Below are 25,403 nucleotides of genomic sequence, written 5' to 3'. Positions count from 1 at the left end.
TTATTTAATGCTCACTTATTCACATGCTCACTTATACACACACACAAAACACAGGCATATATATACTCACAGCTGCTCTGTCTTGATCATCCCACCTTTCCCCATACACACTCATCTTCTGCCCCCTTGTCCTAAAGGTGCTCCCAAACTTTCTGACCATCCCAGTGTCAAGAAAACCATTACACTCCTGGCCTTGTCCATCAAGCAACCCATGCCCTCCCTCTCTTCCAGACGAGCACCCACCCCACTTCTTTCTTCCATTGGATGCTCTGGCGAACACCACCCACCCCACCCCCACCCCAATCCGCGCCGCCTTATTCCCCCCATCTTCTGCCTGCCCAGCCAGCTGCGAATCCCACTCCCTCCCCAGCCTGGGCCCAGAGATCCAGCCGCCTCCCTCCCTCCCTCCCCCTTGCTTCGCTTTCCCTGTCCTACCTGGGGTGGAGCTGGGTGTCCCTCCCCCAGCTGGGGCTGGCGGGCGGGCGGGCTACGTTACTGCTTGCCGCGGGGCACGGGATGGGCCGCTCGGGATGGCTCAGCCATGGCACGGAGTTGCCCGCCTCTGCGCTTCCTTGGCAGAGTCTGAGCGCTGCCTGAGGCTGGCAAGGAGCCCAAGTAGCGGAAGGCAGGAGAGGGAGGGAGCGGCAGCTGGGGAGGGGGGGGGGTTTAGGGGGGGAAGAAACTGAGCGAGAGAGAGAGAAACCCAGAGCCAGGCGGAGATGGAGAGCCGGGACTGGGGACGGGGCGGGGTGGGGTGGGGGTCGAAAGAGGCGTGTAGGGGGCAGATCCTGGCAACGGAGGCAGGGCTGGCTTCCCACTCCCGGTGGGGGGTTGGGGACCGGGATGGGCGCCCCGAGACGCGCCGCCCGGGAGCCTCACCTGCCCGGCGCGCTTTCGCACGGCTTCTCTCCGCGGTTGGCTGCTGAGGAGAGTTGCGTGCGTGGGAACAGGCTCCCCGCCGAGCAGCAGGGGCTTGCAAAGCAGGGGCCAGTTTGCTCCTTGCCGAGGGGGGATCGATGGGCACAGGGGTCTCTTGGGGAAGGGAGCGGGGGGGGGGGCGGAGGGTTGAGCAGCTGGGGTGCGGGCAGCCAGGTGGGTTTCCCTAAGAAAGCGGGGCGTGGGTACACGCGCGCGTAACACCCGCGCACACGGTGGCCTGTTGCCCAGGCGGGTTTGGGAAGGCTTTGCCTTTACTTCAGAACACGAGGATTACCACAAGTAGGGATAATCACGCGAGTTGCAAGGAGCCCTTCGCTGGGCTTCAGCCTTCTTTTAACGCCTTCTTTTAAGGGCCGAACCCCAAGGTTCAGAGTTTAATCCCCTGTACGTGAGAAACCAAAGCAGCTTTCCTACAGATTAGAAGGAGCTGCTGTAAGTTGTGGCGTGGCACGCGCGGGGGCAAAATGCATTGATGTATTTGTTGAAAGGATGGCGGGCTCTTTGGATGGGGGGATTAATTTCTCCTGGATGTACATGTGGAGCTGGACGGACGCCTGTTAGATTACAGACCAGCTCAACAAGGTCGAGGAGGAGGGTTAACCCTTCGGCAACGACCCGGCTAAAAAGAACAGAAATATTCAGTCTTCGTCCAGCTCCTCTTCACAGGAACCAGAGAGGGGGAATCGGATACAGCCAGGAATAGAATGGCAAGGATAGTTGATGGGGAATGAGATGCAGGAATGCCTGGACCAGACCCTGGGTTGAAACTTGAGATGCCCAGGTGAGAAAAAAAGGGGGGGGAATAAGGGGTGGGGGTGGAGGAAGGAAACAAGGAGAATCAAAAGGTTTCTAAAACATTCCCTATCTGGCTTCCACAGGGTCGGCTGCCATCAGCTAACTGCGCATAAGCAATCATACGCATCCTAGCTGTGTGCATCCAAGCATTTACTCCCACGTGGCATTGTGTAAACAAGAACGGGGCATTTTTTTAAAATAAAAAGCTCAATATTTGTTTGGAGGTATAATTCTGGGCGCAGAGGGAGCTGAATATACCTCTCCTGAATTCTGTTATCGCAACTGTGTCAGGTGCTCCTATGTCACCTTATGCAATAAATGGGGAGAGCTGTGCACCTGTTGGGGTTCTGGTGCATGCCCCCCAGTTTCTTCAGAAAGAGGAGGAGCAAGCTCTTATTTGTAGAGTGGGGAGGGGCCACATGGATGGGGAATTCAGGGATATGTAGCTGAGCTGAGTGCTAATGAGAGCAGAGATCCCTGGAGTGGTGTGTGTGTGTGTGTGTGTTTGGAGGTATGTTTGGGAGTCAGACACCATTAGCCATAAGCCTGCAAAGGATCAGGTCAGTTTTACCTTAAGGCCCTCCCCCACCCTCAAGGCTTCGCTTATGTTTTCCTTCTATTTCTATGACATCCTATCTGCTTCTCAACAAAATGGGGATAAGTAGCTGAGTGGTACCTGTCTTTACTCACCACAGACAGGTGGAAATAGATTCACACCTTAAACTTCGAGCGGCTCCCTCTCCTCTGTCCGTACAAAGAGGTACACAGCGTTCGCAGCCATTAGTGACTGATGCTGATCTGTGTATTAGGAAAAGCTAGAGCCGCTGACTTCTGAAGCTTAAGCTCCAATTGAAGACAGGAAGACAGTCTCCCTTTGTGTGCGCGCTCGCACTTCAAAAGTGATTCTTTCTTTCCTGATCAACAGGGCATTCCAGTTAATAAGAACCACCACTTTGCAAATTCAGTCACATCATGCGGTAAAGGCTTTGAACTGACTGCAGCCCAAGAGGCAGGAAGAATGGAGAAGTTACACAATTCTCACTCTCATCTGAACAATAAGAACGTTTCTTTGCCCATTAAGGAAAAGAAGACCTGTTCCTCACCGGCAGAATACTAAACTGCTAAATGTTCTTCATCTCATGAATGTGCGGTATTGCTTCTTCTGCAGTTTGAACGTTCTCAGATTCCCCCCCCACCCCATTTTGATTCTTCACGGTATATAAAAAGGTAAAGGTTCCCCCGCACATGAGTGATAGTCGTTTCCGACTCTAGGGGCCGGTGCTCATAAACCCCATTAAATCCACACATTACCCACATAGAGGGTGTGAATGTAGAAGCACAAGCTTCTACCTACTCAACAGCTTGAGGTTCAAATCTTTTGTGAGAGACTTTCAACTTCCAAGCCAGCAGTCTTTTGTCAAGTAGCATCCTGGCCCAACTCTGCCTCACTTCCAAGTTCAGACATGGGCCTACCACCTGATTAATCCTGCTTTATGGTGCAAATTGTGGTGGATGAAATTCACATTACAAAGCCAAGTAAACCATAGGTGTATATAAGTTTAGCCAATGGTAGGTCAAAACATGGCCCCATTTGTAGGATTATATCAGGTGTTTGCAACATGATACCTTCAAGTCAAATTCTGTTGGCCACGTTGAATGGAACATGATGGGAATTGTGATGCAAAACATCTGCACTGCATCTCCTTCACTGAGATGTAGAGGACTGCCAAAGCTCTTCAGGGTTTTGGGCAGGCTTCTTCCCCGAGCTATATCTCAAACTCCTTAAGGTTTGGATATCTATAAAACAAGATTATTAGAGTAGTTACATTGGCAATTGCCAGATTTTGGTTGGAACATTAACAAAAGTAACACAAAGATCTGATTCAAAGAATGAGACCTTTTTTTAAAAAAGAGGTCAGAATGACTAAGTTTTCATCCAGCCACTAGAGCTGTAATTGAAAAATTTTATTAGAAACCTAAGGGCAGGAAAAAATTTTGGTCAACTTGAGTGATGACTAGGACAAAGGAAACCTCTTTTGCAATCATATTCTTTATTGAGGGGTCCCAATGAAGGAGGATATTTGCAGCTCAAGGTTGAAATGAGGAGTCCTTGATGCTCTCCGAGCTTGGTTGTTTTCTTGCAGATGTTTCATTACCCAACATCATTAGTGCTAGTTTTTATTCTTCATTTTTCTGCATTCTCTCCATTTTTTGACACTGATGCAGTATGCATGATTTCTCAATGTATGTCATTTCAACTGTGGGACAATGTCATAGAAACCCAGCAACTTGTCATTTTGGACTGTCAAAATATTGCAAGGACAACATGGACAGGAAGGAGAGATCTTGAAGAAAGGGAGATGATGGTGCAGTGGGAGGCTTCTAGGAGTCCCAAAGCAAAGCTCATGGGGCATCCGTGTCCCATGAGCCTCTTTCTTGAGTCCTCCAAGCTCTTCCCAGCATTCTTGTTTTGAGACTGGCTATGCCACTGTAGCAGCCATTTTTCTAATTGGCAAGCAACTCTATTCATGGCAGCCATAGCACCTGCAGAAGATTCTTCGAATGTTGTGCCCACCGGCTCAAAATGTTGAGAATCCTGGCATGGTGAACACATTGATCCAATCTCCCAGGACTATAGATCATGATTTGTTCAAAATCCAAACATTGGTCTAATGTTATGAGCGGCTTTAAACTTTCTTATTTTAATTTACACCATCAGCAACAGTTTCAAGCGCTCTCACTTCTTTGGGGAAACCCTGAAGGGTATGTTGACAGGGAACACAATCATTTCTGTGAACCCCAGACCGTGTTAGCTTTTATCTCCCTTCCCTCCACCTCCCCCGCCCCCCCCAATCCCTAGATTTAACTCACAACCTCCATATGTCTGTCTGCCACACATCGGAACGCAGCCACCTTTGGGGCCGGCCTAGCAGTGCAGCCGTCTACAAAGCTTCAACATGTTGGCAAGATGTTATCACAGCTCTGCCTTGCCTGTGAATGGAGATTAGCACCATTTGCTGAATGGGAGCAGCTGTGCCTGAATTAGGAACTGCTATTCCCAGAGAGAGCGTAGAGAAACCTGGTGACAAAGCTAAGAAGGTGAAGAATTAGGATGCCTGAGTACCAGCCACAGCTGAGAGGGGGATAAAAAGAGGACGAAGCACATGGCAGGGCAGGAATGAGGAGAACCCTTTCTGCTCATCTTAGGGAGCCATGAGGTGGGGCAAAGACAATGAGGTCCCAAAGCACTGCCTGATGCACTCCCACGGCTGCCTGCCTGCACATGGGTGTGTGTGTGCAGGCATACATGTGAGTCATAGCTGCTTTTTGAGATGCTCTTTCTTTCTCTTCCCTCCACCAGACCAACAGCTTCTTGCTCCTGTTCTAAACCTGAATTGCACAACCCAAGGGAGACCGTTCTGGGCATGATGTGATCTGCAGAGCAACCCTTTCTCAGGCTGCTAGGGAGAAGAAAATACACCAAAAGAAAGCTGTGAACTCGTGCATGGGAAACAAGCAGAGGGCCTGGCTCACACATTTCACTGAGCGAGGTTTAAACAAGTCAGATTCCTTGGTGGAGCAGTGGGCTAATGCCTCCTTAAGTAACACCAGCTGCCTGCAATTGGTGCAGGTTCGCATCCCACCAGGCTCAAGGTTGACTCAGCCTTCCATCCTTCCGAGGTAGGTAAAATGAGGACCCAGATTGTTGGGGGCAATTAAGCTGACTTTGTAATAATGCCGCTTGGTGTGTGTGTGAAAGCCCTAATAAGCAGGCATATACATAGAATGAAGGCTACTGCTAAGCTTGTAAGCCGCCCTGAGTCTTCGGAGAAGGGCGGGATATAAATGTAATAATAATAATAATAATAATAATAATAATAAAATAAATAAATAGTTTGCGGAAGAACTGCTCACACAACCTGCCAAGTCAAAAGGAACCCAGTACTGCAGGGGTGTCAAACTTGGAAGTCACGTGACGTGTCGCAACGTAGCGCGACTTCCCCCCCCCCCCATTGCTGGCAAAGGGGTGGGCGCGGTTTCACCATGACGCATCCGGCCTGCAGGCTGGCAGTTTGACACCTCTGCAGTACTGAATCTGGATCAAAGCAGGATGTGTGGGTGCAACTACAGATAGCCCTTGACTTACAACAGTTCATTTAGTGACTGTTGAAAATTACGACGGCAGTGAAAAACATGACTTACGACCATTTTTCAGACTCACCACAGTTGCCCTCGGTCAAAATTCAGATGCCTGGCAACTGATTCCTATTTGTGACAGCCAGAGCATCCTGGGATACAATCACCTTTTGTAACCTTCTGACAAGCAAAGTCAATGGAGAAGTCTTCCCTTAAAAAACTGTGTTACTAACTGCAGGGATTAACTTAACAACGGTGGCAAGAAAGATTGTAACATGGGGCAAAACTCAAATGTCTCACTTAACAACAGAAAGTTTGGCCTCAATTGTGATCGTTACCTCGAGGACTAACCTGTAAAGCTGGATGACTGGATGCAACTACTTTTCCCATAAGTAACGGGCAAAAGTTGGTGTTTCTTCTCCTTTCCTTTTGAAAAGCAGCTGGCAGGAGGGTAGACTCACCAGAACCAGCTGGCAGAAGATTATCCAATATGCTATGTTTCCCCTTATTTCCAACACTCTTTTCTGAAGCAGCCCCCAGTGTCTGAAATTGGCCTCGTCTGTATTCTGAAAAAGAGGCTTAAGCAGAACACACAAGAAATACAGGAGCAGAAAAAGAAGTCGATAGTAACTTCCATCAGCTCGTTAGTATGGCCAATGGTCGGAAATGATGGGTGTTGGAGTCCTCATTATCCGATAATACATGATAACAAGCCTCCTGTATCATCCTCAGTTTTCTCCAGTAGGGTGAGAGGGAGGAATAAAAGTTATGAGGTCACCCTGCCCATCTAAACCATTAAGTAATTGTGCTCCTTTTCAACTTCAGCTACTTACAGGTAGACTTATAATCACAATTGGGAAAGGAAGGTCTGTTACTGAAGTGGTAATTGAGAAGGCCGTGCCTGATTTTACAGTCTTTTTCCCATAGCTGTTAAATGAATTGCACAGTTGTTAAGTGAATCTGGTTTTTCCCATTGATTTTGGTTGTTGGAAACCAGCTGGGAAGGTCACAAATTACAATTACATGAACCTGGGACATGCAACAGTTGTAAATATATGCTAATTACCAAGCCCTTTATAGAAGTAAACACAAGGACAGGTGTCAATGATGAAACTTTGGCAGCTATGCCTCTGCCTTTCAACTTGCCTTTAGATTAAGGTGGGGAGGTGTTACTTTCAAGTAGGTAAGGAGAGTGGAAGACTGGGAGCCTGAAGCCTTCTCAAGGACACCAGAACAGGTGTGGATTTGAAGCAGACGGTTCCCATAACAAAGTGAACTTGTTGGTATATAAGACGTTGGGGGTTTGACTGGGAAAATTATTGTTTAAGTCTAGGAATTGGTGATGGAACTTCAGAGTTAGTTTTACTTTGACATAACCATGCAGTGTATTCAATAAACAGTAAACTTTTCGGAAACGGAATGAAACTGGAGTTTTATTTGGATTCTCGACCTGGATGTTGACAGCAGGCCATAAGTCACTTTTTTCAGTGCTGTCACAACTCTAAATAATTGCTAAACAAATGGTTACAAGTTTTGGACTACCTGCATTTCAATTCTAAGAATGGTATAAAAGCCTTGCCTTTTCCTTTTGTTTCACCTCTTCAGTAAAATAAAAGATGGGGGCGGGGTAGGGATAGAAAGTACATAGCATAAGGTACTCTCTCTTCCTTTTAGCTAGTATGATAAAAGTTATGCAACCACACATCTCTGGCAAAAATGATGGTTTTTTCCTACACAATCTAACATAAAAAAGGCTGCAGTGGCAAACAAGGCAAAAGAATTGCACCTCAAAAGTGTCTTGTACATCTGCACTTTATTTATTGGAATTATATCCTACCTTTCAGTCAGGAAATTGAGGAGGCATGTGCAACACTCTTATTCTCCCTCAAAACCACAAAGTGGGGCAGAGAGTGACAACACCCTTGATTTTTAAAACATAAATATGACACAAACATTTTCAAGGGAAATGACTAAACAGGGCCCAGAAATCTCTGCCTAAATAGGAGCTGTTCTTTTGGTTGCACCTCTCCTTCCATAGCCAGGCTCTTGTGTTTCCAAAATCACGTGCAGCAGACAAAATTCCAACAGAAACAACAGAATGCAAGTGATGTAACAGCATGGCTGTTGGTTTTCTGCTTAACATGCTCCTTAAAGACCTAACAGACCTGCCAGAAGGATTAATCTGATAGCAGTACCAATAACTGCGCACAATACCTACATCTTTGTGTGGCCAACAAGCAGCATTTATCCAATTCCAAGAAAGCCAGGACTCCTGAGAACCAGATTCCAGGCTTGTTGCCAGTAATATGATCATGCCAGATTGGCTGGCTACGAGGTAGGCACCGTAGGCAGAAGGAGCAAGTTGAGCTACGGCAAAAATGGGCAGCGATATAGATATATAGCCCTCCACTGGAAGGCACCGGGCAGAGCCATCTGCTCAGGGTACAATTATGCCAGGGATTGGATGGTGCAGCCAAATTCGACTAGATTCTCAATAGCTTTAAGGAGAAGGCTGGCAAGAATCCCTCCATTATGCCCCTCTCCCCAAAGAAAATATAGCTAAAATTCTCAATTCTGATGTTTACACCCTTTATCAGGTCCAGAATGTGCTGGAAATATTCTGCTTTATGGCTCAATTTCTCTTCTCACCCTGGAAGGCCTCATGCATGTAGTTCTTGCCCCAGCGCTGCAGGTAGGATATTGATACCTAGTACTAAAAGTAGGTACACATGGGCAAAGCAATAACTCCCCCTGGAAAGCAACACCTGCCTTGTTCCATACAGTAAGAAGACCAAGTAGCTAAATCTCTTTCACTCAATCTCCACAGAGAAGAGAAATAACAGAATGCTGGCATCCAGGATAGATAGCTCAGAGGTTTATTCTCAACGTACAAGTAAACATTAAAGTGATTATTCCTCTTCCTCAGGAGGCAGCACAATCTTGCTAGGGTCAAAGTAATAAGAGGAAATGATGGGCAGTCCTTGTTCAGTTCGCTGCTTAACTCTTCGTTCAGCTTCCCGGCGAGCCCAAAGATGCTGCCTACAGGGGGGGAAAAGAAGAAGTTCTGAGTGAATTATGAAGAAGTATCATCCAGAAGCGGTTATGTAGATGTTTGATCCTACTCCAGGGAAAACAGCCACAAGAACTGCTAGGTATTAATTTGCCTTGGTGAGCAGAGAAACAGGATGTACATTGGGTAATACGCATGGAATAAACTACAACATTTCTAAAAAGAAAATTAGACACCGCATTACAGAAATGTGTTTTATTTCATACTGATGCAAATGTGCCTATTACATCATTTGTTCAAGCTGCGTGCTTTAACTGGAATCAGTGTTTTTGTTGCTATAGATAAGACAGGAAGAAATTACAGAATTTGTGTTTCTTTGGAAGAAGGAAAAATGGAATAGCGGACAAGCTACATTCGAAGTTCCCAGAAAGAATGGAATTGGCAAGCCATGTGCAAAAATCCATTCCTCAAAGTGGAGACTTTTGATGACTCTGAGGACTTGAAGAAATTTGATTCAGCTAAAACTACCCAAGACGTAGAATGTAGCTTGGCTAGACTGAAGCCAAGTGTGGCTCATGTCTCTGGATATAAAAAAGATATAAAGACTCTTAAAAGGAACAGAAAGACCACGTAGCGCTCATACTGGCCCATCCAGGTCCCGCCACTTACCAAGGACTGTTTTCTTCTTACACAGCACGCTCTAGCAGAGCTTCTAAGCAGCACTCCCAGCTGCTTTGTCCGTAGCATCTTTGACATGCCATCGGCAGACGAAGTGAAGAGTACGAACCCAATCAAAGCCACAGCATTAATTACACTGTGCCGAGATGAAGCGCAAAGCTGCTTGCCTTAATTAGTGCTTCGTCAAGAAGTCATCAACCTGCCGCTTGCACAGTTCTGTTCCAGTTCACGGGATTTGGGGAAGGGCCACCCACAGAAAGATCAAAATAACAAGTGGAAGGGAGATCTCGGGTTGGGGTTTTTCATTAATTCTGTCTGCCCAAGCTTTTTCTATTCCACGTTTGGACCATTCCAGATTACCTACTTGATCCTTGAGTTTCCTGCTTGAACTTAATCAGTTCAACCAGAAAGAGCGAGGCTGACATGAGATGCCCAAGTGGCTAATTTGAGCCACACGATTTGTATGTATATATTACATAAATCTAAAATCTAGAGAGCCAGCCATCTGCTTTCATGAATTAGAAAGCAATAGTGGGGCCTGGCCTAGTTTATAAACGCCTGCTGCTTCCTCCTCTTGAAGCAAGGGGAAAAGCAGGAAGTCAAGCAAATCCAACAGAGAGAAGGAAGGAGAGAGGATGCCTTACATCAGGGGTGTCAAACTCAATTTCACTGAGGGCCGCATCAGCATTGCGGTTGCCCTCAGGGGGCCGGGTGGGTGTGGCCTGGGTGGGTGTGGCCTACTGAGTGGGCGTGGCTAGAGTGCGTATGGCCTACTGGATGGGCGTGGCCAGCTCTACATCGTTTACATCAAGGGTGCCTATGGGGGCCTGGGCAGGAGTGGGACAGATCTGAGGGTCTCTGGCAGAAGGAGGGTCTCTGGGCCAGGGCCAAGGCAGTGGGGGCCGTTCCCTCACTGTTTCCAGGATGGCTTCGCGGGCCGCATGAAACCACTTCACGGGCCGGATCTGGGCCCCGGGCCTTGTGTTTGACATGTCTGCCTTACATTCTTCCCAGTCTTGGGATATCACGCTATTCTAGTACAACAAAGCCAACTCTAAGCCACGGTCTATCCACTTTCCTTCTCAACACTTCTCATCACCCCAACCCAATAAAGAACTCTTCTGAGCATGCAAGCACACGCATCCTACACATAATTCACAGTTAATTCGGTCTACTAGGAATTAACTGGTTTGTCCAACTGGAACGTCATTCAAAACCCTGTCATGGGAGAAATTTTTGCTTCCACTTGTTGCAGCCAGCAAACAGACAATGGGATTCATGTCCTAAAGGCAAAGGACCCCTACCTGCTTCTTCTACCTTTCTACCTTCTACCTCCGTCTGTCCCTCCAACTTTGACACATCATCATCTTTCTGCAGTAAAATCCCCTTCTGCCTTAGAGCTTCATTTCCTACCCGACTTTGCTAAATTGCTTTTCTCAGGGGATCCCCCAGCTCGACCTGCTCAGGTTCCCCAGCAAGGTGAGTGTGGAATACTAAGCAGCTGGCTGAGATCTCTTACTGGTGTATAACCTACTGCTTGCTCTACAGGCAGGTCCACCCGTTTGAAAAGAAGTGGAACTTAAGTTTTAATTTTTTAAGTTGCAGTTGAAAGTGAAAAAGAAGGACCAAGGGTGACATGATAGCAGTGTTCCAACATTTGGGAGGCTGCCAAAAAGAAGAGGAGGGGGGTTGGTGGTGGTGGGGGGTTGTGGTCAACCTATTTTCCAAAGCACCAGAGGGCAGGGCAGGAAACTATGGATGGAAACGCATCAAGGAGAGAAGCAGCCTGGAGTTAAGGAGAAACTTCCTAGCAGTGAGGACAATTAACCAGTGGAACAGCTGGCCTTCAGAAGGTGTGGGCGATTCATCAGGGGAGGTCTTTTAGGAGAGACTGGACAGCCACTCTTCTGGAATGGTATAGGGTCTACTACTTGAGCAGGGGGCTGGACTAGAAGACCTCCAAGGTCCCTTCCAACTGTGTTCTTCTGTTCTCTTCCATCTTGTATCTTGACCCAAGTTGCTCTCAGCAAGCTAAATATGCCCAGTGGCCAATAAAGCTGGAAAACTCTTGTTCCTTTGAGAGCCCTAGTTTAACAGGAAGGCTGTCATTATGAAAAGGGTGGAAAACTTTAATTACGGCAGCGAGACTTTTAGTAGGGCAATATTGGAAGAAGGAAGAACTGCCGACTATAGAAGAATGGACTTCAAAAGTTTCCAACCTGGCGGAAATGGCAAAGATTTCAGCGTATTTGAAAGACCATTCGCAACAGAGATATATTGTGGAGAAGATGGATTGATTATATCCAGAATAAATATGGGACTAAAAAGTTTCACCTAGCATTTGAATAAGTATTGATGTGATATTTATATTGCTTGTAGTTAGTTAATAAGAGTTAAAGTGCGATAGATTTAATAGTTTATTGTTGTTTGCATAAGGTAGATTATGATTGTTTGTATTTTTATACCCTGTATTGAGCTCTGGGAAGTTGGGGAGGGGGGAGGGGGAAGGGAGGGAGGGGTTGGGGAGGGTTGGGGAGAGGGGAGGGGGTTGGGAGGGGTTTTGCTTTGTTAAAAAATGTATTGTAAAACTTTTCAATAAAAAAAAGAAGAAAAGGGTGGAAAACATGTTTTGTGGGCATTTTATTTGTCTGTCTGTCTGTCTTTCTGTCTATCAATCAATCAATCTATCTATCTATCTATCTATCTTTCTATCTATCTATCTATCTATCTATCTATCTATCTATCTATCTATCTATCTATCTATCTATCTATCTATCTGCCATCATGATCATGATCATGATCATCATTATACAAATACTCAAGGTGGCAAACATATCTAATATTTATTTCTCCTCCTATTTTTCTCACAACAGTCTTGTGAGATGGGTTGGGCTCACTTAGAATGAGTGGCTCAAAGTTACCCAGCTGGCTTTCATGTGCTCTGGCATTATACAATGGTGGATCCAGCCACTGGGGCTTGTAAGTCGTACTTTGTAATTCAGCATTACCAGAATGTTATGATCTGTCAACAAAGCAAGATTAAAATAAACCATGGATGTTTTAACCGTGGTTTGTTTTCACCTTGCTCCTCTGACAAATCATAAGGATGACCAAAGTTTTGGTGGCAGGAAGTTAACATGGGGGGGGGGTGTGCATATAAAAGCAACAATAGATGGGACAATGATGCAAAATAGGCTGAAATGTTCATTTTACTCCTTTTCTCCCCCATTTTTACTCCTTTTTAACTACCTGAAGCTTCTTTAAGGGCTTGCTCTGCTGTTTTTATGCCATATGCTTTAAAACGATAGAAAACTGTATTATTTACGTTAGCAGTCGTGCCTCTGAAATTCAGTCCCTGGCTTAGGACCCAAAATTTCTGTTGTTAAGTGAGTTTTGCCCCCATTTTACAACCGTTCTTGCTACAGTTGTTAAGTGCATCGCTGCAGTTATTAAGGTGGTAACATGGATGCTAAGTGAAACTGGCTTCCCCCATTGACTTGGCTTGTCAGAAGGTCGCAAAAGGTGATCAGGTGACCTACTGGGACACTGCAACTGTCGTAAAGGTGAACCAGTTGCTAAGCATCCACATTCTGATCACGTGACCATGGGGGGGGGATGCTGCAATGGTCGTAAATGTGGAAAATGGTCACGAGTCCCTTTTTTCAGTGCTGCTGTAACTTCAAACGGTCACTAAATGAATGGTTGTAAGTTGAGGACCCCCTGCGGTTGAAAGGATCTCCATGGAGTTGCATGGGATTTCGTAAGGGCAATATCTTCAAATACCAAATATTAACCCTTCGCAGGCAGAAACACACGTCACAGGCAGACCAGAACTCTAGTTTATTAAGGTTGGCTATAATGACAGAAGAGGGATGTGGTGGCTCAGTGGGTTAGGACGCTGAGCTTGTCGATTGGAAGGTCGGCAGTTTGGCGGGTCGAATCCCGAGTGCCGCGTAACAGAGTGAGTGCCTGTTACTCGTCCCAGCTTCTGCCAACCTAGCAGTTCGAAAGCACGTAAAAATGCAAGTAGAAAAATAGGGACCACTACGGTGGGAAGGTAACAGCGTTCCGTGCGCCTTTGGCGTCCAGTCATGCCGGCCACATGACCACGAGACGTCCTCGGACAAGCACTGGCTCTTCGGCTTTGAAATGGAGATGAGCACCGGCCCCTAGAGTCGGAAACGACTAGCACGCATGTGCGGGGGAACCTGTACCTTTTTATAATGACAGAATTTTGCAGGTCTGGTTGGGGTTTTTCTTCCCCTCCCTCTTACATTCCAGGGAGTCAGGGAGGCGCCAGCTGGACTCTCTTCTTAATATTCTCTCCCTTCCCAGGACTTGAGGAAGGCTTCTTCCTTTACATAACAAAGTATTGCTCAATATTTGCTTCAAAGTCACTTTCCCCTTCCCCCTGACTCCCTACCCCAAAGAAGGTACAGTATACCTGTTTTTTTCTAATTAACTCATAAAGCACCATATTGCCAATATTGGCATTTCTACTTTTTAAAAAAAAAAAAATAAATAAATTTGAGCACAAAAGACATACAAAGTTCTACAAAGGAATTGCTGAGTCTGTCATTTGCACCTCTATAACTGTTTGGTTTGGCACGGCAACCAAACAAGACCGCTACAGACTTCAATGGATAATTAGAACTGCAGAAAAAACAGCTGCTACCAGCCTGCCTTCTACTGAGGACTTGTATCCTGCACAAGCCAGTTTTTGTCACCTCCTTGACATAAACTGTTTAAACCTCTTCCTTCAAGATGACACTATAGAGCAGGGGTGTTAAACTCAATTTCATTGAGGGCCGCATCAGCATGGCGGTTGCCCTCAGGGTGGGTGTGGCCTACTGGGTGGGCGTTGCTAGAGTGCGTATGGCCTACTGGGTGGGCGTGGCCAGCTCTACATCGTTCGCATCAAGGGTGCCTATGGGGGCCTGGGCAGCAGTGGGACAGATCTGAGGGTCTCTGGGCCAGGGCCAAGGCAGCGGGGGCCGTTCCCTCACTGTTTCCAGGATGGCTTCACGGGCCACATGAAACCACTTTGCGGGCCGGATCCGGCCCCCCGGCCTTGTGTTTGACATGTCTGCTATAGAGCATTGCACACCAAAACCACCAAGCACAAGGACGGTTTCTCCCCCCATGCCATCACTCTGCTAAACAACTAATTCCCACAACACTGTCAAACTTCTTCTCATCTTTCCTATTACCTATTTACTTATCCTCTTATGGCTATAGCTCTGTTGCTTGTATCTTACGATTTATATTAATTGTTTTATTCAGAATTCTAGTATGATCTATGTCGATGGCTTATTCAGTATCCTTTGACCATCACTAAGTGTTTGTGTCTTAATGATTTCGGATGAATGTATTTTACGATGATTATGATCATGATTTATCACTTGTGGCTTGTGTGTACACTGAGAGCTTTTATGCACCGGAAACAAAATTCCTTGTGTGTCCAATCACACTTGGCCAATAAATAATTCTATTCTCTTTAATAAAACAATCGGGAAGCTCAGAGACAGGAAGGTCTGAACCCTCCTCCACTTCTTAAGCATGAGTGTTTAAGGAGTGCCCTGCTTGAAGCCTTTTCTGTTTTCTTGCCACTTTGCGGGTGGGTGGGTGGGTGGGTAGGTTTATGCTTAAACTGTTTTTACTGTAATTTTGAATAGTACTAGATAGTTGGTTTCTACTGATACTTTTCGCCTCAAAGTGAAACCTCAAAATGGCGGGACTGAAATGTGAATTTCAGTCAAGAATATAATTGTAAACCATGTTACTTTTATATCCTTCTTCCTGCCCTCAAAGCAGTCAGGACTCTCTCCCTCCAAGCAAAGGCAAACCAGCCCTCCCCAACCTGTTTTCCCCAGATGTGTTTGATTTCAACTCCCATTATACCTTGCCCACAAAAATCAGGGAAGTTGCCGTCCAACATGGCTTGAGGCTGCCGGGTCGAGAAAGGTGGATAGACAGCCCAGACATAACCCAGATCAAATGTGGGGAAAGAATAAACCCTCCACTCCCAGCAGAGGGCAGTGTGGGAAACATTTTGGGTATTATACAGTAGAAGACAGACGCAAAAGAAGGGCATTATTAGAGCATCAGCATTTTGCATTGTGCTGATCAGTGACACCAGAGGCCCCTAACCTTTTGGGCGCCAGGGACTGATGCCGTGGAGAAAAGGTTTTCCGTGGACCAGAGGGGGCGTGCTTTTGCATACTGCCCGCATCCCGCAGATGGGCTTTGCTTGTTTGTGCGGCCCGGTTGCTGGTTCATAGACCAGGGTTTGGGGACCCCTGAGTTACACAACATATGTTAATATGTACCTACCACCCATGCTGCACTGCTTTCTGAAGGATCCGCACTTTGTCAGGACAAATCAGTCTGCTCTACCACCTGAATTTGCCGGAAAGAGGCGTTAAGGGGACAGGGAGTCCGTTCTTCCAATTACGGGTCTTGATGTTCTGCACTCCAGAACAGCAATGCCAAACCTTGGCCTCCAGCAACTTTTAATTATTATTCCTCATTCGGCAGTGACAGAAGATCTGCCTCGTCAGCTCATTAAGCCAAATATTAAAGACTGGGTTGCGAGCTGTTATCTGAGCCCCTCCGGTAGGCAAATGGGACTGCAGTAATTCCAGAGATAAAAAAAAAAGGGGCCGGACCAATGAGCAGCTGAATCAGGAACGGTGGCAGAAAGACGTTTCTGTGGCAGGGAAAACACTTCTGCGAGAAGAAGGGTGTTAAGAAGGAAGGAAAGTAGAGAGGAGAGCATCACTCATCAGCAACAGCCTTCAAAAGGAAAGGAAAACAGAAGCCAGCCGGGAGGAAGTTCCAAGGGGCAGACTTAAAAGATCAGATTACTCCCTTCTTCTCCCCCGCCAATCGGTGCAATATTCAATGCCCCTTACGAGCACTGAAATCTCCCATTAAATATGTACCCAGGGCCGACGAAGCGTGCTATCTCACGCTCAGGAGGCATGCGGAAAGCGCAGAAGTGAAAGGAGACGCGTGGCACACACGGAGCAGAGCTCCACCATGGCCCCAAGGGTTGGGGTTGATAGACAAAGGCACGCAAGACCAGGGGCCACAGCGGCCCTCTGCCAGCAGCAGAATCCGACCAGACCTCCTGACTCAGTCTGCCATCTGCAAAACAGAAGAGTTCCCCCTCTATCCTAAGCTCTTCCGAGGAGTTGTATTACCTGTGTGATTCCAGGGAATTGTATCAGAAGAGCAGAACTTCTCATCCCAGCATGGGTTTGTCCGCATCTTTTTCTTCCTTAACCTGTCCTGTCCAAAAGCTGGTAGCCCGATTCCCTGTGGTTCCCCCTCCTCTACCTCCTAAACTAGGCAGTCAGAGATGCTGGCTGCAGCGGTGGTGTTTATTACCCCAAGGGCCTCACTAATGAGACCCCCCCCCATCAATTAGAGATAAGTTACTTCTCACAATCAGATGCCTCCCTGGAATACAGAGAGAGGTCCTCCAGCCTTTTGCCAAGCTTCCTCCCATTGATGTGTGTGCCTGGATCAGGGCACAGTCGGGGCAAAGGTCAGACTATAGACCCAGCATTCTTCTCATCATCTGAATCAGACACCTGCATAAGTCAGAAGGTTACATGTCAGGGAGATGGGGGGGGAGGGAGGGGGAGACTGAGATCCTGAAGAAGAGATACCCAGCCGAGCCGCAGAGCTGTGGTTGCCGTAAGTAGGCAAAAGAGATTTCCTGCTGCCCTTTAGTGTTTTTTCACAGCAAGCAGCAGTCACAGGAAAGGATTATTCATGTGTAAAAACCAGCGCAAGTTACTGCAGCAAATATTCTATCTAGGCTACCTATTACATTTCCAAGCAACCCTAGCTCTGAATTGTTTCCCTCTCAAGGTTCCTAGCCTTTTCTGGCGCAGGAAAGGTAGAGTGGCATTTTCGCTCGGAAGCACAAATTGTGTTTGGCTCACCACCCAACTTTCCTTTGCAAACGTTAAACTCATTTGGGCCTGGGGACCCTCGGTCTGCTCAAAAGCTCGCTTGTCTTTCCTTTCGTTGTATCATTTCACCATTAGAACAGAATACCTAGCATTCTGCACCGCCGAGCCAAAATTGGATGAACTCGCATGCAATTTGCTCAGCGTTGCCCAGCATTCCTAAAAACCTGTCGCCTAGGCTTGGTGAATCTACTAGCTTCCTCCATTCCTTGATATTGCTTTCGGAGTTCTGACTTCAAGCAGATGAAGATGACTCTCAATGGTTAGTAGTGATGGCAGAGCACTGTATGAGGGTTCACAGAAAAGGAGAATGAAGGCAATTCCTTTGGAACGGACTAAACCCTCTGCCAACAAAAGTGCGTATAGTCAAGGCTATGGTCTTCTCAGTTGCAATGTATGGCAGTGAAAGCTGGACCATAAGAAAGGCTGAGAGCCAAACAATTGAGGCCTTTGAACTCTGGTGCTGGAGAAGACTCCTGCGAGTCCCTTGGACTGCAAGGCGATCAAACCGGTCAGTCCTAGAGGAGATCAACCCTGACTGCTCTTTAGAAGGCCAGATCCTGAAGCTAAAACTCAAATACTTTGGCCACCTAATGAGAAGGAAGGACTCACTGGAGAAGAGCCTAATGCTGGGAAAGATGGAGGGCAATAGAAGAAGGGGACGACAGAGAATGAGGTGGCTGGATGGAGTCACTGAAGCAGTAGGCGTGAGCTTAAATGGACTCCAGAAGATGGTAGAGGACAGGAAGGCCTGGAGGAACGTTGTCCATGGGGTTGCGATGGGTTGCACACGACTTCGCAGCTAACAACAACAACAACAACAACAAAACCCTCTGTCAGCTGCTTTTTTTTAAAAAAAAAACTTGGGTTAATAAGCACATCTCTTAATCCCCAGCTCTGAGAAGTTATTTGGATGGTGATGGTGATGAAGAAGTATGTATGTACATATGTATCATGAAGATATAAGGCATAAATTACAGGAAACAACTGGGTGTGAAATAGAGTTTGCTTCTCTTAATTATTTCCTTTAGTGATTAAAAAGGCGTACAAAGCAGGCAGGCAGTGATTTGAAACAGGAATGGCCAGGAATTAACCATAAGAATAAGAGCACAGAGAAATAGATGGCAGTAGGGGGGGGCAAAGTGGGGGGGGGGAAGGGAAAAAAAATTGGAGCAGTCCAGGAAAGAACAGCAGAAGACAAAAACAAACCTATGAAAGCAAAGCCAAAGCCGGGACAATGAAAAAAAAAGTAGAAGGCGGCACAAATAGGCTTGCCGCAGAGGCGCAGCAAGAAAAGATGAAAAGGTGGGATGGGGATGATGATGGTGGAGAAAGAAGAGAGGAAGAGTCTCCATCAATCCGGAGAAGATGAAAGCTTAAGAAGAATCGACCCTGAAGCCTTGCCGCTGGCTTAACATTGTGTATCTGCAGTCACAAAAATAGCTCAACACAGGTCACAACCGTGCGAATAAGACTGCACACCTAGTACCAATGTTTTGTTTTCGTGGGTTTTTTTTTAAAAAAAGCAAACCCAAACGCACTTCTCTGATATACAGTATAGGGCTCGCAACTTGGGAGTCCTCTTAGATTCACAGCTTTCCTTAGAAGACCACATAACAGCTGTGACTAGGGGAGCCTTTGCCCAGGTTCGCCTGGTTCGCCAATCACGGCCCTATCTAGACCGAGATGCCCTACGTACGGTCACTCATGCACTCATGACCTCTCGTTTAGACTACTGCAATGCTCTTTACATGGGGCTGCCCTTGAGGACCACTCGGAGGCTCCAACTGGTACAGAATGCAGCCGCGAGAGTTGTGTTGGGAGACTCCCAATACTCCCATGTTACACCTCTACTCTGTGAACTGCATTGGCTCCCAGTTGTCCTCCGGGTAAGATTCAAGGTGCTGGTAATGGTTTTCAAAGCCCTACATGGCATGGGTCCGGAGTACCTTAGGAATCACCTGCTGCCAGCGTCAACGTCCCTCCGTCCAGTGCGCTCCCACAGAGAGGGCCTCCTAAGGGCCCCGCCGTTCGGAGAATGCCGTCTGGTGGCTCCCAGAGGGAGGGTGTTCTCTGTGGGTGCGCGTGACCTATGGAACCGTTTACCGGTTGAGCTCTGGATGGCTCCCGACCTTCGCTCCTTCCGACGCGACCTAAAAACATATCTGTTTAAGCAATCCGGTCTGGTCTGACGGGTTCTGTTTTAATTATTGTTTTAAGATAACTATCTTCTGCATTTGGGCAAAATTAGGGTTTAATTTGTTTTCAATATCTGTATTTGTGCATTCTGTTATTTATGTCACTGTTCACTGCCCTGAGTCCTTAGGGAGAAGGGCGGTATACAAATCAAATAAATAAATAAATAAATAAATAAATAAATAAATAAATAAATTTAGCTGGAATTTTGCATCAAGATTGGAGTGGAGGAGATGGATTGATTATATACAGAATAAATACGGGACTAAAAAGTTTCATTTAGCATATGAATGAGTATTAGTATAATTATTAGAATGATAAGATGTGTTATTATTTAGTTATGTTTAAGGGAGTTAAAGTGCGATAGGATTTGAAGTTTGATTATAGTTATTTAGCATATTTTAGTTGAAGTTTGTTAAAGGCAATACCCTGTATTCAAGCTCTGGGAAGTCAGGGGGGGGGGGGAGGGGGAGGGAGGGGAATTGGGGCTATGTTTTAAATGTACTCGATAATGTATGTTATGTTTATGTTTAAAATGTATTGTAAAACTTTAAAACTCTTTAATAATAATAATAATATGGCAGATAGAGCGTGTTCAGATTCTTCAAAGCATACCTGCTTAGGGTGGGCCGGGAGAATCACAAGTTAGTGTACTTGCATTACATTTGGAAGTAGTAAAGCTGAAGAAGATTGATTTGTAAAGCTGGGGTTGTGCATATGTGCCTTTTCGCTGAAGCTAAGGAGTTATCCGATGTACCCTGTGATCCGATATTATGTTTTGTTTAACTGAGATCTATTATTACCTGCCAGAGCCAACTTATAACACGCCAGACCAAAACTAAGCACAACTCTTAGGCTGACTTAATCAGCACCCATCTCCTCATTACAAAGGGAAGAGGATTTCCCTTCCCAAAGGGAAGAGGATACCTGGAAGCGATACCTTTGAATACTGCCTGCAGCATGGCAAGGCTGCAACCCTGCCCCTCTGAACTCTCTGCTGATCTGCGGTCTCAAGCTGAACCTAAACCCTGAGCAAGATTTGGAAGCAAGAGAGCTAAGGAAGTGAGAACTGAGTTAAGTGGGCTTTGCACTGCTCCCGTAGGAACCCGCGGCGCTGAGGAGACGGGAGAAACAGCCACCAGGGCTCCCGAATTCCTTTCTCAGTGCAAAAGGTGGGAGCAAAGCTTGTTAATGAGGTTCCTCTTCAAGGCTCCATCGCACGGGGAGCAGGAACTCTGCAAACTGCTTCTGTCTGATCAGAAGGTTCCGGAGTGCGTCAGCAGCGAAGTCAGGCTCTAGCCGGCCCCTTCCTGCCAGCCAAAACAACATGCTTTCCAGTTCTGGGCGCTGGTCTATCTATATCCCATTGGCTATATATATGTACGCACACCTAGCGCCAGCTGGTGTACCCCGAAAATAACTCCTGTGAGAGCCAGTGAATTGACACAACTCCCTTTCTAAATAGGTTATCTTGCCTGAAAACAAATTCTTTCATCCAGCGAGGACCGGAAAAGACAGTGAAAAGATTCCGATGCGAGAAGGAAGAACTGACATATGCTTGGGGGAGGGATGCTTTTACACAGAGCACCACACTGGCTTTCAGAGACTGGAGGGGCAAGGCTGGTGGTCGCTGATGCTGAACCCCAAAGTTATGCCCTAAGCCGAAGTACATCTTCTAGTTCCTGTCTGTACATTAATTTCCAAATTGACTGCTTTGAGACGCAAACAAGACGAGCCCATTAATTGTGCTCATTCTCTGGCATCCTGAGGAAACACAGCTTCCTTTACAACAGTCAGGAGCATTTTATCAGACTTCATGGGTTGTAGAAAAATGATTTGCGGTTGTGGTGTGCAGTGTTTGGTAAAGGACGGACAGTTCTTTAAGTTTGCGTGTGTGTGTGTGTGTGTGTGTGTGTGTGTGTGTGTAGTTGGTTGCTTTCTGCCTTCCACAAGTTTACCTTTCAACCCCACTTTCTATGTCAATGTATGTGTGGAAGACGTGTGGATTTCAGCTCCCAGAATTCTCCAGCCAGCCATGCTGGGAATTCTGGAAGTTGAAGTTCACACATCTTCCAATGGTCAAGGTTGAGAAATACCATTCTATAGCTTTCCTTTCTTAAGAGTTGAACAAGAGGCAGAAGAATGGTAAAAATTACAGGTTTATAAGCATCTTATAAGAGGGCCAAGGTCTTCTAGATGCGATTTTATTTAGATGGGTAAGGAGAGCTGGGGGAGACATAATTCTCGTAGTGTTTTAATCATGTTAAAGCAAATTGAAGAAGACTGGAAGGCTGCGTAATATCTCTATTGCCTAATACAGATATGATAGCCGTTCTAGTTTCACATTTAACCAATTTCCCACTCTGTCATCTTGTTTGAGAAATAATGCAGGATAGCATTAAGACTAGAAAATACTGACTTCCCACATCATGCCAAGATCACAATACCATATATACCATCTAACTACAGTTTAGTTGGGCAGGAACAACTTGCGTCAAAGAAAGCAACACTCAATCCTGTAGCTTACTTTTCATTCACTTAAGCTGCGGTTGAGAGATCAGAAGCCACTGTGGATTTCTTGTCCTTTCAGCCTTTCACAGAAGACTGAAAAACATATTAGGCTGCGCATAATTACACGAAACTCAATTACATCCCCCTTGACTTGTCTTTTCACTAAATGAAAAAAACAAACAAAAACACCAAAGATTGAAATTCTTTCTGCAAAGGGAAATACTTTAGCTCCGAAGTATTATGTGAATTATCCCTTGACAGATGCTGAATCAGAAGGTCGGCAGTTTGGCGGGTCGAATCCCGAGTGCCGCGTAACAGAGTGAGCGCCTGCTACTCGTCCCACCTTCTGCCAACCTAGCAGTTCGAAAGCACGTAAAAATGCAAGAAGAAAAATAGGGACCACTACGGTGGGAAGGTAACAGCGCTCCGTGCGCCTTTGGCGTCTAGTCATGCCGGCCACATGACCACGGAGACGTCCTTGGACAAGCGCTGGCTCTTCGGCTTTGAAACGGAGATGAGCACTGGCCCCTAGAGTCGGAAACGACTAGCACGCATGTGTGGGGGAACCTTTACAACAGTTACTTCCTAGAGACAAGGTGCAATCTTTGTCCTATGCTTCTGTACCTTTTTCCCATTGATTCCTCTAGGTCAGACAAGGACAAATTGTCAGGCCCTTGAGCAAGTTAGCTCAGATTGGGAGGACAGCATTGATATTTCAACGCAGGGTCTTTCCAGAACTTATTAGGGACTAAACCTAGCCTTGAATCTATTTACATTCAGTAGACGCTTTCTACCTCTCGGTTCCAATGGAATTAGGCTTTTTGTATTCTATTGCACTGGATACAGTTTTCAACGATGCCTTATTCTCCTCTGTTATGTGGGTTTCCATAGCAAGATAATCCTACTATTTGACACTCTTATATTTCCTCCTTATCAGACTGGTTTCTATAAAAATTCTTTACAATCCATCCATAACATTCAGATGTGCCATCTTATCTTGAACTCTCAGTCAAAGTCATGCTATGAGTTATCTCAGACACCAAGAGAAATCCCTACTCCTTGGCACAGAGGGCTAATTCTAAGGTCACATGAATCTGTCTACCTCTACATAAAAATGGACAAGGACAGAATTGCTGCCAGGGACTCTCCTTCTGTTTTGGTACTCTCAGAACATGCAGCTATTTAACAGGGATGCCCCTCTTTTCTATAGTCCATGCTCCAGGTTACAATGGTCTCTTTGAGGCTCCTGGATCTTGGAAACAGGTAGTGGTGGAAGTAAATTAAAAATACAAACCTACAACATCCTTCCTTAATTTGCTGCTTTTTACAATTCCCAGAACTTCCAGGCATGATTGTAATCAGTTGGCAAAAGAGCCAGGCAGTTGGTCCGATTGATGAAAAGGTTTTATCTTATTTGAATTGTTAATCTTCGTGATGCAAATGAAGTACTGTTCACCTTAATCTAGCCAATTTCTAGTCTGTGTGTGAGTAATCCTAGATTTTCTCATTTAATTGTAATTATGATCATCATTTTCTAGTCTTTGTGTGAGTAATCCTAGATTTTCTAATTTAATTGTAAGTGCTGTTCATCAGTTTCTAGTCTTTGTGTGAGTAATCCTAGATTTTCTAATTTAATTGTAAGTGACAAAAAGGAAGGAAGGAAGGAAGGAAGGAAGGAAGGAAGGAAGGAAGGAAGGAAGGAAGGAAGGAAGGATGGATGGATGGATCTTGGTTCTTGCAACTGGTGTATTTCAAAAAAGTAAAAACTAGAAAAAGCAATATAAATTGTCTCATTTTATCTCTGTTTGGTCCGAACTATATCACTCATTCCATTTCTCTCTTATGATTTGTTGTTAACAGACATTCTTGTTTGTTTTTAGTACTTTCCATCTGCCAAGACACATTGTTCCTTCTCTTTTTCTGCTCAAAGTCTCTGGAGGAAAGAAAGGAATGCCTCCAAACTGGATTTTCCAAATTCTGCTCAAAACGTAGCTTTCCACGGTTCCAAACTTTTGCCATCCCCAAACCAAAACTAATAAGGGAAGTATCCCAATTCCTAATGGGTGGTTCATTTTGGCTTCCCTTATCCAAGAACAGTCACCACAGTGTGGCATAGAACAGAAACATATAAAAACTTCCCGGTTTTTCATTCTGCGGAGGATAGAAATACAAACTGTACTGGGAAAGTTAACTGAGACATTGCTTGAATAGCGATTGGTTAAACCAGGATAGAGCAACTTCCAAAGTAGGAGGGCAGGATGGCAGTTGGGTGAGGCAATGATAGTGCCTGCCAAATCAAGACAATGAGAAACAATCTCATCCATTTTAGGCAACTGTAAAAAGAAGGGGTTTTAGGAACATCCTAGAAGGATTTGGGGTGGGCCACATAAAGCTCTGGGACCTCACGTTGCTAATGCTTGGATTAAGCCTTTGCAAATGTACAAGGTACCGTGATCAAGAAAGGTCGTCATGTCCTAGTTGCTGTCCAAGCTTATGGTAGCCACTGTCTTCTTCAGTACCTGTGAAAACTGGCACCAAACTGAGGCCCTGCCTGTGAAAGATACAATTTCATGCCACAATATTACACAGGGATGGGCTCATCTGGAGCCATGTCAAGAGTGGGACAACAGCAAAGTTATAGGCAGAATCCTCTTTGGCGTCGGATGCATGCATCAAATGCAGCAGTCTTAGTTTCAAATCAAAGCATGATGTCTGCTTCTTGCCGAGTGGGAGGGAATCTGCTTTGATAGCTTTCTGTCCATCAAATCCACTGATATCCCTACAGGGACTCAGACCTACCACGTTGCAGATTCAAGACCTTTGATTTTTTTCCCCTTCTTCTGTAATTACCTCCATCTCTGCTAAATCTTTCTCTCTGATCTCCTCCACAGACGTTCCCTATCTTGCCATAAAAGGCCACAAAAGGTAGTGAAAACCTCCATACATGATGGAAATCGATCTCTGTCTCTTCCCCTCCCCCTCTCTTTCTCTGCATGTATCTTTGTGTGTGTGTGCATGCGCGTGCACATATGTGTGTTTGTGAGGTGGGAGAAAGAAATTTCTCACAGTTCCTTCGTATCCGGAAGGTAGCAAGCTAGGTTAGGGTTAGGCTGCTAGAGTCTGTTATATACAACCTTCCCCACATTCAAACTCCT

General features: G+C 45.8%; 1 protein-coding gene across 1 annotated transcript in view; it reads right to left on the bottom strand.

The window, feature by feature from the left end:
- Positions 1–8,732: 8,732 nt before the first annotated feature.
- Positions 8,733–25,403, bottom strand: part of NDUFB11 (NADH:ubiquinone oxidoreductase subunit B11) — a 56,882-nt gene continuing 40,211 nt past the window's right edge. Inside the window, exon 4 of the mRNA XM_083352788.1 lies at positions 8,733–8,910. Coding sequence (XP_083208914.1) covers positions 8,781–8,910 — 130 coding nt within the window. The 3' untranslated portion in view covers positions 8,733–8,780. The remainder of the gene's footprint in view (positions 8,911–25,403) is intronic.

The sequence above is a fragment of the Vipera ursinii genome (genome assembly GCF_947247035.1).
Source record: "Vipera ursinii genome assembly, chromosome: 2".
NCBI lineage: Eukaryota > Metazoa > Chordata > Lepidosauria > Squamata > Viperidae > Vipera > Vipera ursinii.
This window is presented reverse-complemented; position numbering and strand designations above follow the sequence as displayed.